General features: G+C 40.1%; 1 protein-coding gene and 2 non-coding genes across 3 annotated transcripts in view; 2 read left to right on the forward strand and 1 right to left on the reverse strand.

Moving 5' to 3' along the window:
• gb (solute carrier family 7 member genderblind) overlaps positions 1-13397 on the forward strand; it is a 102552-nt gene extending 89155 nt beyond the window's left edge. The window contains exons 8-12 of the mRNA XM_080275996.1: positions 2023-2126; positions 6337-6433; positions 10763-10912; positions 11050-11224; positions 13323-13397. Coding sequence (XP_080132122.1) covers positions 2023-2126; positions 6337-6433; positions 10763-10912; positions 11050-11224; positions 13323-13375 — 579 coding nt within the window. The 3' untranslated portion in view covers positions 13376-13397. The remainder of the gene's footprint in view (positions 1-2022; positions 2127-6336; positions 6434-10762; positions 10913-11049; positions 11225-13322) is intronic.
• Positions 4223-4341, reverse strand: LOC145404533 (5S ribosomal RNA). The gene has a single exon (XR_013898190.1). It is a non-coding gene; the product is annotated as a 5S ribosomal RNA (ribosomal RNA).
• On the forward strand, positions 7506-7624 carry LOC145404549 (5S ribosomal RNA). Its single transcript, XR_013898205.1, has one exon. It is a non-coding gene; the product is annotated as a 5S ribosomal RNA (ribosomal RNA).
• Positions 13398-13674: the final 277 nt, after the last annotated feature.

The following is a 13674-nucleotide window of genomic DNA, read 5'->3' on the forward strand; positions in this document are numbered from 1 at the left end:
GTTAGTGCCAATTATTATCTTACTTTGATTTGATTTTTGTGTTCTGTTGGGGATTTGTCAGTCATGCAGTGCCACCAGGGGCATATGCTTTTCACCTACTGTTAAGCACAGTGGTCCACAGTACGATACAGTCTCCTTCTCGTATACATAAGCTCAGTATGTAATGACTCCCATTGTGTGGGTTAAAGAAGTGGTACAATACTAAGGATGTATGGGGCTGATGGTTGAAACCATCCCCATTGATAGTTTTTTTTCACTTGCATTCCTGTAAACCTCTTCTGTGTCATCATCTTATCTCTACCTCAGTACAGTAGGCTATGCCCTCAGGAAACATATGTGTTGTTTACTGTAGCTGGGGCTATAGGGTTTTTTGTAGGCACTGTGAGGTATCATGGTGATTTTTCCCCATCCCCACTTTTTTAATTCCTGTTAGTCACTGTAATGTCACTGTCTCATGTTTAATTTACCTCTCTACAGTAGGCAGTGCCTTTAAGCAACCTATCTCTACTCTAGTTGGGGTCATAGGGGGCTTGTAGTAGGCAAGTTTGGGTAAGTGTGGAGGGTTGGTAATGAATGGTGATGGATAGAATATCTCAAATTTGTTGTATTTTGATGATGCAGTACTGCTTGCAAGTACCGGACAAGAACTTGGTAGGCTAGTGCAGAGTTTTGCTGAGGTCAGTGAGTGTCGTGCCTTGAGAGTAAATGTAGAAAAGAGTGAAGTGATGGTCATTGAGAGAGAGAAGGTGACTCCAAGTCTGATGTTACAGTGAATGGAGAGAGACTGGAATTGGTGAGAGAGTTCAAATACCTGGGTACAGTGATAGAAACGAGAGGAAAATGTGCAAAAGAAGTTGAAAGTAGAGTGACACAAGGAAGAAAAGTAGCAGGTGCAATGAAGGCCTTGATAAGAAACAGAGGCTTGAGTGTTGCAGCTGCACGAAGGAGTGTTAGTGCCAACTTTAACATATGGATGTGAGACTATGGTGTGGCATGAAAATGAAAAGTCAAGAGTAAGAGCACTGGAAATGGGAGTGCTGAGGAATGTATGTGGAGTACAGAGGTTGGATAGGATATGAAATAATGTGATATGTGAAAGATGTGGAGTGAGGATGTCTGTGGACACCAGAATAGAAGAGAGTATACTGAGATGGTATGGTCATGTGGAGAGAATGGATAACAATAGAATGGTGAAAAAGGTATATCTGAGCAAATTTGAAGGAGGGAGGAGGTGAGGTAGGCCAAGGAGAGGGTGGAGAGATATGGTGGATGAGTATATGAGTAAGAGAAGTTTGGAAGTCGGTGAGGCTAGGGAACTGACAAGAGATCAAGCTGGCTGGATGAATGTTGGGAGGAGAAGTGCATGATCAGGATTTGGCACCCCTTTTTGACGTGGCAGTGTCTGGATTGACTCAATCGCATACATTTATGTGAAGCTACAGAATGTGGTGAATGTTTTGGGCACATCTGATAGATCCAGGATTCTGGGGGCTTGAATGGTGAGCAAATGGAAGCGTGGCCCATTGGATTGGGCAGATTTGGGCTGTCTAGACATTGCTACTCCTCGCCCGGCCCTTGGGTGGGAAAGGATGTCCAGATGATGATGATGATATAGATAATCATACTGTGATTGTTTTCATTATAAGTCCAGTAAGTTAAACAATTTTTGGCTATCTGTAGGCCAAATTGAAAGTAGCTATTTGTATGTAATGCATACTGTACTTATGTAGTACTGTACCACTAATTTGCTGCTATTCTACAGGACGGTAAGACTGTTTCTTTTTATGACCCTTTCGATTAGGTTAACAGTGTCTGAGTACTAGTAGGGGCACAAAAATTTTATAGCTTACTCATTTAAGGTGTGTAGAATGCATGAAAACCTGTAATGTCAAGGATTAAAATGTAGTAAGTTGTAAGAAAGATCAACAGAGCTATTGTTTACTAGTATCTCAAAGACTTTTTTTTTTTTCAGACATGCAGATAAGATTATGCCATATGCTAACTTTTTTTTTTTCCCCCCAGACTTTTGCAGATAAGATTATGCCATATGCCAGCTGGGTGATGCCACTTTTGGTTGCAGTCTCTGCGTTTGGTGGCTTGTCAGTGCATATCATGACTTCATCTAGGTAAGTGGACTGTTTTCCACCTGTAATATTTGTGGCTGGTAGACTGTCTGCATTTTTGTCTGTGTTAGTGTACTGGCATTATTTTGGGCTGTTATACTTACTGTGTCATTTGGTTGTTTCCTGGCAGTATTACAAGGTCAGTTCAGACAATTTTTTTTTTTTTTTTTTTTTTTTTTTTTTTTTTTTTTTTTTTTAAATAATGGAGGGAAGAAGGAACCAAAATCCAGGAGCCCACAAACCATTCTAAGAAAAAAAACAAAAACAATACAGGAAAGAGTCAAATTCACAATCCATTCATCCATTCATTTCGAGATGCCTGTTTGAAAGACGAGATTATAGGAAGTAGGAAATACAGGCAGAAGGAGACAGTTCCAGAGTTGACCTGTTGCATAAATGAAGGACTGGGAGTAACGGTTAACAATTGCATTAGAGCGATAGACAGAAAAAGGATGAGAATTTGTTGATAGACGGGTGCTACGTGCCCTTCGTAGTGGTGGAGGGGTGCAAGCAGATAGTTCAGAGGAGCAGTGACCATTGAAGTAGCAATAGAAAAGAGTTAAAAATGCAACAGTTTGACAAAGAGACAGGAGTTGAAGGGAGCCAGTAAGAGGAGGAGAGTTAAAGAGATGAAAAGCCTTTGACTCCACCTTATGTAGAAGAGCTGTATGTGGGGAGCCTCCCCACACATGAGAGTTGAACTCTACACAGGGGTGAATAAAACCCAGCTATAAAGCAGAGCTCAGCACTGCAAACGGAAATTCACTTCCGTAACACAAATCCCCGGACTCAAAAAAATTACCTTCCACAACTGCAGATCCAGAAACTAAAAAAAATTTGTGGTTCCACAAATGCAAACGCAGACGCATACGATTTGTATCCTCCTCACCTTAAATGTTGAGACCAACTGCCTAGCCCCAGGCTCCTACGCTCCTCATGGGGCAATGTAGGATTGGATGATGGATGGATGGATGAATTCAGTATCACAGCTTCAGTTTCATTTTATTCTGGATACCATTAGTGGATGTTTTTAAGTTTAGGATAATATTATTCTTAAGGGGTTAAAAATCATCTCTTGTTACTCATCCACTACAGTCATATCTTTATTTATTCTAACTGACAATAGTTGACTATATGAAGTTTGGAAATTGTCTGTAGTGCTGAATGGGCTATATAAAATTATAATTGTAATAAAACTAATACAGTATATATGAGTACAGTAATCCCCCAAATTAGTGAGGGTTATGTTCCGAACATCCTCGCTAATTCTTGAAATATGCTAATTCTTGACGCCTTCCTGAAAATGACATGAACTGGTAATTCCATAGCATATGAACCATTGATACTGTGATGCATTATCCATAAATAAATGTATCTTGTTAAATCTGTTTCCCCATTGTTTTTAGCTGTTCAGCTGTGCCAACTCTTGTGTGAGTTGTCGGAATAATGGCGGAAGGGACTGTTCTGAGTGTTTAACCCGCTCCATACCCATGACGTACAATGCACGTTGCAACTTTGTTTCACGCTCAGTCTCCACAATGTACGATGTATGTTTTGCTATTGCTAGGTCCTTCGTTTGCACATTTTTCAAATTTCGCGTGTGATTTTTGGTACGTATACATGGGACACCTTCCTCTACCACACCTTAGTACATATTAGTACATTAGTGATACTTTGTGTGCTTCAGATAATACTAGGCTTACTTTAATAGTAAGGCCTGTAAATATGTGATAATATGACACTCACCATAATAGTAAGGCCTGTGGTGGAAATTGGTATAATGTTAGTGGATATGTACAGTATAATGTAATTTGAAAAATAGAATGTAAGTTGAAACAACAGTCATAGTGAGTCAGCTGTGCAAGAATTTGGCAATTTTCATGTGTTCGTGAATGAACCAACGCTTATATCACCTAAATTTTTTGTGGGAAAACCAATATATTCTTGTACAACACATAAATTTGTACCATTTCATTCATTTATTCATTGCCAGACGCCATGTATCCTAAACGGGGTGGCCAAGGGCTTAGAGTTAATTGTTTTACAGGGAGGGGCACTAATCCTCCACCAACCCCACTTGACACGTAGGGAGAACGTTATGCCAACAGCATCTGGTGTTCCCAGGCGGTCACCCATCCAAATACTAACCAGACCCAATGTTGCTTAACTTCGCTGATCGGACGGGAAGCGGTGTACTCAACGTGGCATGGCCGTTGGCATTAAATTTGTACCAAATTAATAAATATCTATGTATTTTGAGTGGTCTCCAATAGTTACCCTGTCATAGAAATCGCGACAGTAGCAGCACGGCTACAGAAAACACTGGATCAGGTGTTCAGAGGGTCACTTCTCTGGACCATTTTTAACTTCAGGTGAGCACTTGGTAATTTTCCATTGTTTCTCACTGAAAGTGGAGGTTTTAGTATTTAAAAAAAAAAAAAAAAAAAAAAAAAAAAAAAAAAAAAAGTCACGTTTTGGGGGTGGATTTTTTTATAAATTAGTCAGTATGAGGCGGGTTAACAAAACCTAACGTAAACTGGCTTAACTGTACCTAATAATTTAATCTAACCTGACCCAACCTAACTTAACCTGAGTTGGGAATTTGGAAAACAACAAATTGGAAGAATATTAACTGAATTGGTAAGGTTCTTCTACTGCCTCAAGTAAAGCGTACGTTTACCACACCGTATGCTGACAACCGATTCAGCCATTAGCCTGCCGTCCTATTTGAATTTTTTTTTTTCTTCAATGTTCCTTCATTCTTCCAAGTGTACATGACACATTATATCAGATATCTTTGATAAATACAAGTACAAGATAATGTACAGCTCTCATTAGGTTTTCAAAAACTCAAGTTAATTGTTGACGGTATGTGTTCATGCAGTCTTGTGATGTCGCATACACCAGATTTCCAGTCAGATGTTAAATACATTTGTACATTGGCTGATTTATGTTTTGAAGATCATGTATTGTTTCCAGTACCCTGTGTTAAATTTAGTTCTTAGCCCTGTAAAGACAGTCTTCTGAAAAAATTGTCAAGAATTAACCAGAATATGATGCCTAAACAGTATAATTGCAGTGAAAACTTGATTAAGATTTTTTAAATTGTAATTTCAAAAGAATTGTCTGTAAAGTTAGTGAGAATAAAGAAGCAGTGTATGAATATTGCAGTAAAGGGATGAATTCTCAATAGTTGTGATTATTTTTTCCCAGCTGATGATCATTTTATTCAGCTTAACCCGTACCATGCTGGGCAAAAAAATAAACTGATACCCCTCTGCGCTGGCCGATTTTGGATTTTTTTTTTTCTGGCTAAATGGACTTAATACATCAGTATAAGATCCCTGGCACTAATAAAAGTAATCACTAAAACCAGATAGTAAGTTAAATGTAGTCAGATTGGTGCCTCTCTTCCACTGAAATCTTCGAGGTTACTCAGAGAACAAAGCGGCTGTGATCTTGCGAACCGATTTTGGACTTTATTTTTTCTGGCTAAAAAGGCTTTATACATCAGTATAGGATCCCTGGCACTAATAAATTAATCACTAAAGCCAGATATTTAGTTGAATCAAGTCAGATTGGTGCCATTCTGCTTCTGAAATCTTCGAGGTTACTGAGAGAGCAGAGCGTCTGTGAACTTGTGAACCAATTTTCGATTATATTTGTGGGTAAATGGGCTTAATACATCAATATAAGATCCCTGGCACTAATAAAAGTAGTCACCAAAACCAGAAAGTAGGTTGAAATCGAGTCAGGTTGGTGCCACCTGACCTCTGAAATATTCAAGGTTACTGACAGAGTAGAGCGGCTGTGAGCCTGTGAAGACTCACTCGCCTGCTGTGCCCCCAATTTAGTGTTGTAAGTGAGTGGAGAAATGTCTGAAGTTAGCGAGATACGTTATTACCTTCCATTTTACTTAGATTGCTGCAGGACGTAGATCTATGTCACTGGCATTTTTGAATGGGACGTTGATCTACGTCACTAGCATGGTATAGGTTAAGATTGGCTTTTTAAATTGGACGAGTTAGATATAGCATTAATAAACCGTTGACTTGTGAGGCCTTGTTGGCATGAGAGACCTTTTCTGTGTTGCATAAAGTCATCTAACAGCATTAAGAAGAAACTAAAAAGTACAATATGTACCGGTAATCAGGATTCAAGGGTTAATAGCAAAGTATGGCCTGACATATTTGTATACCTGTTGTTTTTACAGATTGTGCTTTGTGGGAGCTCGTCAAGGCCATTTCCCAGACTGTTTGGCCCTCATCAATCCTATCTGCAACACTCCAATGTCTTCCTTGGTCTTCTTGGTCAGTACAATCCTTTGCAGATGCACAATACATCATTGTCATCATCATCATCATGACATCATTACTCATCATCATCATCATCATCATCCCTTATTTGGCTGCATAAATGAGATGGATAGGAACCAGAACCGGACAAACATGGGAGAACATCAGCAGAGTGCCTAGTGGAGTGAGCCATATATCCTTTTACTCAGTATTCAAGGCTTCAGAATTCTCAATTAAGCCCTTAACCCCTACACCGCGGGCATGTTTACCGATGTTTTGCGTGTGCCGCAGGGTTATTCGGGCTCCGACAGACTCTCAAAAAATATTTGCCAAAAATCAGTTATTAGTCCTAGAATATTAAAATTACATATGCTTATGGCACATACCTTCAACTTTCTCCTGGAATGTTTGTTGAGCCTTCGTCAGTTACCGTAGGACTTGTGGAGACCTCTGAAGTTGGGTAACGAAGTCTCCATTTTACACTTCCCGACAACCTGTAATATGATTACCACAGTCAGATATTAACACTATAAACACTACTCTATGATTTTCAAATAGTTTGGGATCCATACTCCAAAAAAAAACCCACTGTGAAAGCAATGAAAATAATGAGCACGTCTGACCGTCGCACTTGCGCTAATTCGCTCTTGGTACTCTGTCATTTATTATTCATAAAACCCCTCACACTTTATATTTCTATTACTATATAACACATATATATATCTACAGTCTTTATCCATAAGTTTCCTTCAGTAGTATTAGTTTATTTTCACTGTAGGGATTCAATTTCTTTCAGTAAAATACGTAGCATTCACTTTCTCGTCCTGTATACTAGCATTGAGAGTGAATGTCACTTTCATCTTCACTATCATAACTCATAGTATTCAGACATGCTAGAGTGAAACTTTCACTTTCATTACTCCTAGGGTATATACTCGTATTCTTATAATACTACTCATTTACATTTCTATTTACGTTCTCTGTTTTATTTACATTATTTACATTTCTATTTTATTTACACTGTGTTATGCACTGTCACTTGAAGTAACTTATAAAACTATTTTCCTTTGTTCACGTATATTTACATTCATTTGGCCATACCACGTTGAGTACACCGCTTCCCGTCCGATCAGCGAAGTTAAGCAACGTTGGGTCTGGTTAGTACTTGGATGGGTGACTGCCTGGGAACACCAGATGCTGTTGGCATCCCTACGTGTCAAGTGGGGTTGGTGGAGGATTAGTGCTCCTCCCTGTAAAACAATTAACTCTAAGCCCTTGGCCACCCCGTCTGGGATACATGGCGTCTGGCGATGAATGAATGAATGAATGAACTTGCTGTTTACACATTCTTTACAATTCCACTTGCACTGTTTTACTCAATAGAAAGATCGCAGTCACTCTTTTATCAATTGTCAGCCCTTTACCTCTTTCCACACGAGGTTTAGTAGGGGGTAAAGGTCACAGGGCCCTTTGCATGGGGGTAAAAAAGTCCCTGAAGTCAGCGAAAGGAAACAGACGTACCTCCACTTCGGAAGATGAGAGTAAACTGATAAGGGAGGGCCGGGTGGAGGCCTACGTAGGGGATATTCAGTATTACCAACGTTAGCTCTTGAAACAGCTATGTATAGCACTGAAATGATTGGCAGGAAATCTAGACAATACATTATAAATTAGGTAGTTCCAGGAGAATGTAAATATCACTTAGGCTTCTCCCTTCCCTCCTTATATGTATATTTATTACGAAAATAGGTTATACGGCATATTTCAAGGGGAAAAAAACAGCGAAAATTAGCGAACGAGTGCACGTGAGGTGTTGTCAGGTGATAATTAGCCAATTCCAGGTGTATGGTACTCTCACTTACCTTATTTCTTTCTTATATATATTATTTGGTATAAGAATAGGGCATAGGGCTTATTTCAATGGATGAAATCAGTGAAAAATTCCAGGGAAGATTTACTTAGCGTAGCACGGCTGGGCAGGCGAGAGGATAGGGTAATGGAGGGGGGGTAGGGAGGGGAGTCAAGAACGGGGAGAAATGGCTAAATTGTCAACAATAGATGGGAGTACAGATGAGATTAGGAGTGCTGACTAGTGTTGGACATTGGCAGTACTGATAGACGATACAAGCCCCCACTTGGAAGCCCGTGTGAATTCAAAATAACACAGAATCACGAAAGCGACGCCCCGCGGTATGATCCCTTGCTCCCAAGCGTCACGAAAGTGACGCCCCGCGGTTAAGGGGTTAAAGGCATAAGTGATGCAAGCAAGCTGAGAAGTAAAATGACAGCCAGGATCTCAGGAATGTGTATGATGAGCAAATGAGAGTGTGACACATTCAGCTAGGCAGACTTTTAGTTGGGTTCTCCTTCTTTCATTTTTTTTTTTTTCTTGTTTTCTGGACCCCTACCACACTTCATCCTGAGATGGGAAGAGAGATCTGGACAATGATGTTGATGAATGATGATGGATTTACTGTACAGCCTCATTATCTTTCCTATAATAATGTTTTCACAGATATGACGTTGTGCCTTATAGTCACATATAAAGTATATTAATGAGCGTTGTGGTGTGGATGTGGATGTGGATGTAATAGGAAACGTTAGGAGGAACACATTGAGGTGGTTTGGCCATGTGGAGAGGATGGAGGGTGAGAGACTGACAAGGAGAGTGTATGTGAGTGAGGTGGAGGGGGGGAGAGGGAGGGGGAGGCTGAGGATGAGATGGAGGGATGGAGTGGAGAGGTATATGAGAGAGGGGGGGTGTGAGTTGGGAGCAGGGCAGTGAAATGGCAGGGGACAGGGCGACGTGGAGGCGATTTCTTTGTGGCCACCCCGAATGAGATTAAGGCATCTGGCAATAGATAGATAGATAAAGTGTATACCGTATTTTGTATTGCACATAGGTAACTTCAGTTGTAGAATCAAATGGCTGTAAATATGAAGCTACATTTATATGCTTGGCACACCTGTAAGGTTAATCTGCCAATTTTTATGTACTTAAATGCCGCCTTTGGCGGCCTCTTTTTGACATCAAGTTACTTTCTATCTTCAGTCAGAAATGAGTCATAACTTGGGAACTGGTGGCCTAACCGGACTGGAAATTGTTTTATTCTTCAAGTTAGAGCATTTTAATGGTACCCTTCGCTAACAAAAATTGCACTTCATTCACCGTTTTTGCCGTGTTACAGTAACAAACAAACAAACATGGAAATTGGATCATTATAATATAGATTATAGTAATTTAAGTCAGTTCTAGAGCATTTACTTTTATTGATCCCATTATTGTGAATGTTTCCCCCCTGCTGACCCACAGATGCAAACATTGGCTGATTGTTTTATGATGTCATATCTGGCCTGGATTTGGGGGGAGAGGGCATTGGGCCCCCTCCTCTGTTTTTTGGCAAACTAAAGATAACTCGTAATAAAAGCATTGCTGCTTACCAAAACATATACAGTAAATATCTTATTGCACTTCCCCATATTATTGTACAGGGTATTCCTATGATCAAAGTAGGTTAAAAAAAAAAATGAATTTTGATATCTTCATTGCTTAACCTCTAGGCTGTGGTGGCCCTAAACATTTCCTATGTCCGTGGTGTGGAAAACCTGTTAAAAAAATTGTGTTTTCATACTGCTTTGACCCATTTATACCGAAGCAAACTTGATAACATTTTAGTCAGATGAAGTTTGCATTCCACACTGACGATTTGTGACCCACTCATCAAATATAGACATGCAGTAGGCACAAAGAATGACTGAAAAGTTCACAATCTTTTACGCAGCTCTTCTGGAATGTACATTGCAGTATACCGATCGGCATTTCTGAAATGCTATATGCTGCCGAGAGGTTAAATGTAGAGTACAAATTTTGCAAGGAATTACCCCCACTCCCCTTTTAAAGTGTTGGAGCTGGCCGTGCATATCATTGGTTTGCATATGTAATTTTCTTGAGTCCTGCATGTGGAACACAACTTAACGGGGTTGCTTTGCTGACATATACAAACTCTGTTACAGTATTTGAGTCTTGTCATACTTGTGTGCACCCTCTTCATATTACTTAATGAAAGACTGATGCATAAATGGAGAGAGATACTGGCCATCACTGATTAGTGCAAATCACTTTTGTATGGATAGATAGCAGACAGTATGGGAATTGTTCCAGTATTTAAAAAGAGATAGGATAGATTGAGTCTTGCTGTCTTTTGACATAGAACACCCGGTACTGGTCTACAGAAAGTCATCTGAATTTTAAAGAGCTTATTACATATTTTGCCTTAAATAATATTGCAGTTTGATTTACTCCAGTGCAGAGATTGACTGTTGTTCTCTTCTGTGGTTTTCTAGGGACTGCTGTCTTTGGTTTATCTGTGTACTACGGATATTTATATGCTGATCGAATATTCAAGTTTTGTGGAGAGTATGTTCATCCTCTTCAGTATAGCTGGGCTGCTCTTCTTGAGGTGGAGGTGCCCAGACATGGAACGACCAATAAAAGTAAGTATTGGAGATATCTTGGAAGTTAATCTTGAATTCATTGACATAGAACTGTTTGAAACATTTTTAAAAATCTGGTTAAGTGAAGCTTAGAATATGAATGACTGTTCTTTGATTCCCATAATCTTTTATTCCAGATTAATATCATCATTCCCATAGTGTTCCTTCTGATCTGTGGGTTCCTAGTTTTTCTTCCTCTTTATGTCCGACCATTTGAAGTGGGTATGGGTCTCCTTATCACAGCTTCTGGTATTCCAGTCTACTTCATCTTTGTCTACTTGAACAAGCCACCATTCATCAAAAAAGTTCTAGGTTAGTATCACCAGTCTTTTGTATGTAGGCCTATGCATATGAGTGAGTGAGATGCTTACAATCATTTTGTTTCATTTATAAAGCTTCCAACATGCTTGCATGTGTTGACCTTGGTCATCTAATGGCAGTTTTCCATGCTGCTTGATCACTGGCAGCCTCCCTGTGCAGTCCCTCATCCATGTGGTCAAACTCTATGACCTCATCCTGGGTCTTTGTTGGCCTGCCTCTCGTAACCCTGCCCCCAGTGTCCACATCTCTCACTTTCTGCACCCATTTGTCATCCTCCAACCTCTCCACACGCCCAAACCATTTCAGCCTACTTTTCCTCATCCATCACGGTGCCAATACACTCCAGTCCCATCGTTCCTCTTAACTCTTCCATCGTAAATCCATCGTAAACCTAGTCCCCCCCCCCCCAGCCTCGCATTCAAAGATGCACTACACATTCATTTAATCATTGTCATTTCTGTGTGTTTGACCCTGCGATTATCCACTTCATTTACTGGCCAGGTTTCACTGCCATACAACATTACACTTCTAACACATGTCACATACAAAGACTTAGCACAGACGGAGAGCCCTCTCAATGTCAGGAGAGACAACAGCTCCCTGAACTTCCAGCCACACCTTGCTCTAGCCACAGAGCTACTTCCAGCCCTACCTCCAGCACATAGCATGTCTTTCATATAACAACACTCTTCCACACACTCAAAAGACTCACCAGTATGATCAATCCTGTCATGCCTGACAGCTCCACATGCTCTCCCTGACACACTGCACACATGAAATCAGCATTGTCTTGTGGTCTGCATCTAATACCACCACATGTCTTATGCACCCACTTATCACAAACATTGCAATTACTTCCCATGCCCTTGTGGCAGTCTGCACATGGCCACATTCTCTTTTCTTTGACTGTACCCCCCACCAACCCTAGATACCATCACCTTTGTTTTATCTGCATTTACTGTCAAGCTCTTGTGCCTCATACCATCTTTTCATTTCCTGAATTTTTCCTCTGCCTCCGTTTCATTCTCTGCAGTCAACACCAAATCATCAGCATACAACATCTCCCATGGGAATCCATTTCTGAGGTCATGTGAGTGGGCTTCAAATACCATGATAAACATTAAGGGGCTCAAGACTGACCCTTGGTGCACACCAACATTCACAGAGAATGCATCACTCAAATCTTCATTCACTTCCACCTGAGTGCAAGCACCCAGATACATAGCCATAACCACTCCAATCAGCCACTCCCCAGTCCCAGGCTTTCTCATTGCCCACTTCACCACTTCCCTAGGGACTCTGTCAGAGGCCTTCTAGAGATCAACAAAAACAAAGTACAGATCCCTTTTCTTCCCTATTTATTTTTCCTGAAGCTGTTGAACAATGGATATGGAATCAATGGCTCCTCTGCCAGGCATAAACTTAAACTGCATCTCATCAGTATTCACTCTTTCTCTAATTATACCATTTAGAACTCTCTTCATTACCTTCATTATCTGGTCCAAAAGTTTTCTTCCTCTATAATTTCCTCTTTTCAATGCATCACCCTTCCCATTGCACACATTTACAATCACACACTTCAGCCATTGGTCTGGGACAACTCACTTATATACAGTATAATGCAGATGTAATTATCTCAATGAACAGTAAGATAGGCTGAAATCTTTTCGATAATATTATCAGTACTCTTAGATCAATCATATTTATACTGACCTCTCCAACTGTTCCATAATAATTTAACAGCCAGCCAATTCTCCTGACTTGCAAGTTGAGAACGTAACTGTTCACATGTTAACACACAGAGATATTAAAACAATTTTATCTTATTCCGGGATTACTTTTTGTCATAACACTCTCATCTTAAATGTCAGGACCAACTTGCCAAACCCTGGGCTCCTGTGCTTCTCATGGGGCAACGCAGGATTGGATGATGAATGAATGAATGAATATCTTGAAAATAGTAACTCTGTTAAGCACCAGTATGTATATGCAGTAGTTTGGAATTTATGTACCTGTATATTTATGCTGTATTAATACTAATGTCTTCTTCCAAGATGTTCCCATGGTTAATATAATTTTTTTCTGGCAGAATCTCTTACAGTTACCACCCAGTACCTGTTTTTCTCTGTAAAAGGAGATTGAACCAACTGCAGCACCTCACCACGTCTGTTATCATGTAGCAGCAGTTGTCTTTCCCAGCTGTGTCTCATATAAATTGAAAAATGTTCCACATTTGCAGTTGTCTTTCCCAGCTGTATCACTTCTAAATTGAAAAATGTTCCATGCCACAGCCATTTGCTCAACTAGATAACAAGAGTTGTATACAGTATTTCACATGATGCAAGATGTAATTGTTCCAGGCTAAGCGTTGGTTTTCACACATGAACTTTTACAGTGAATTAACAAACATTCAGGATGTAGAGTTACCACAGCTGCCACAG

This window comes from Coenobita brevimanus, chromosome 63 (assembly GCF_032717465.1).
Source record: "Coenobita brevimanus isolate Jiangsu-jjx chromosome 63, ASM3271746v2, whole genome shotgun sequence".
Taxonomy (NCBI): domain Eukaryota; kingdom Metazoa; phylum Arthropoda; class Malacostraca; order Decapoda; family Coenobitidae; genus Coenobita; species Coenobita brevimanus.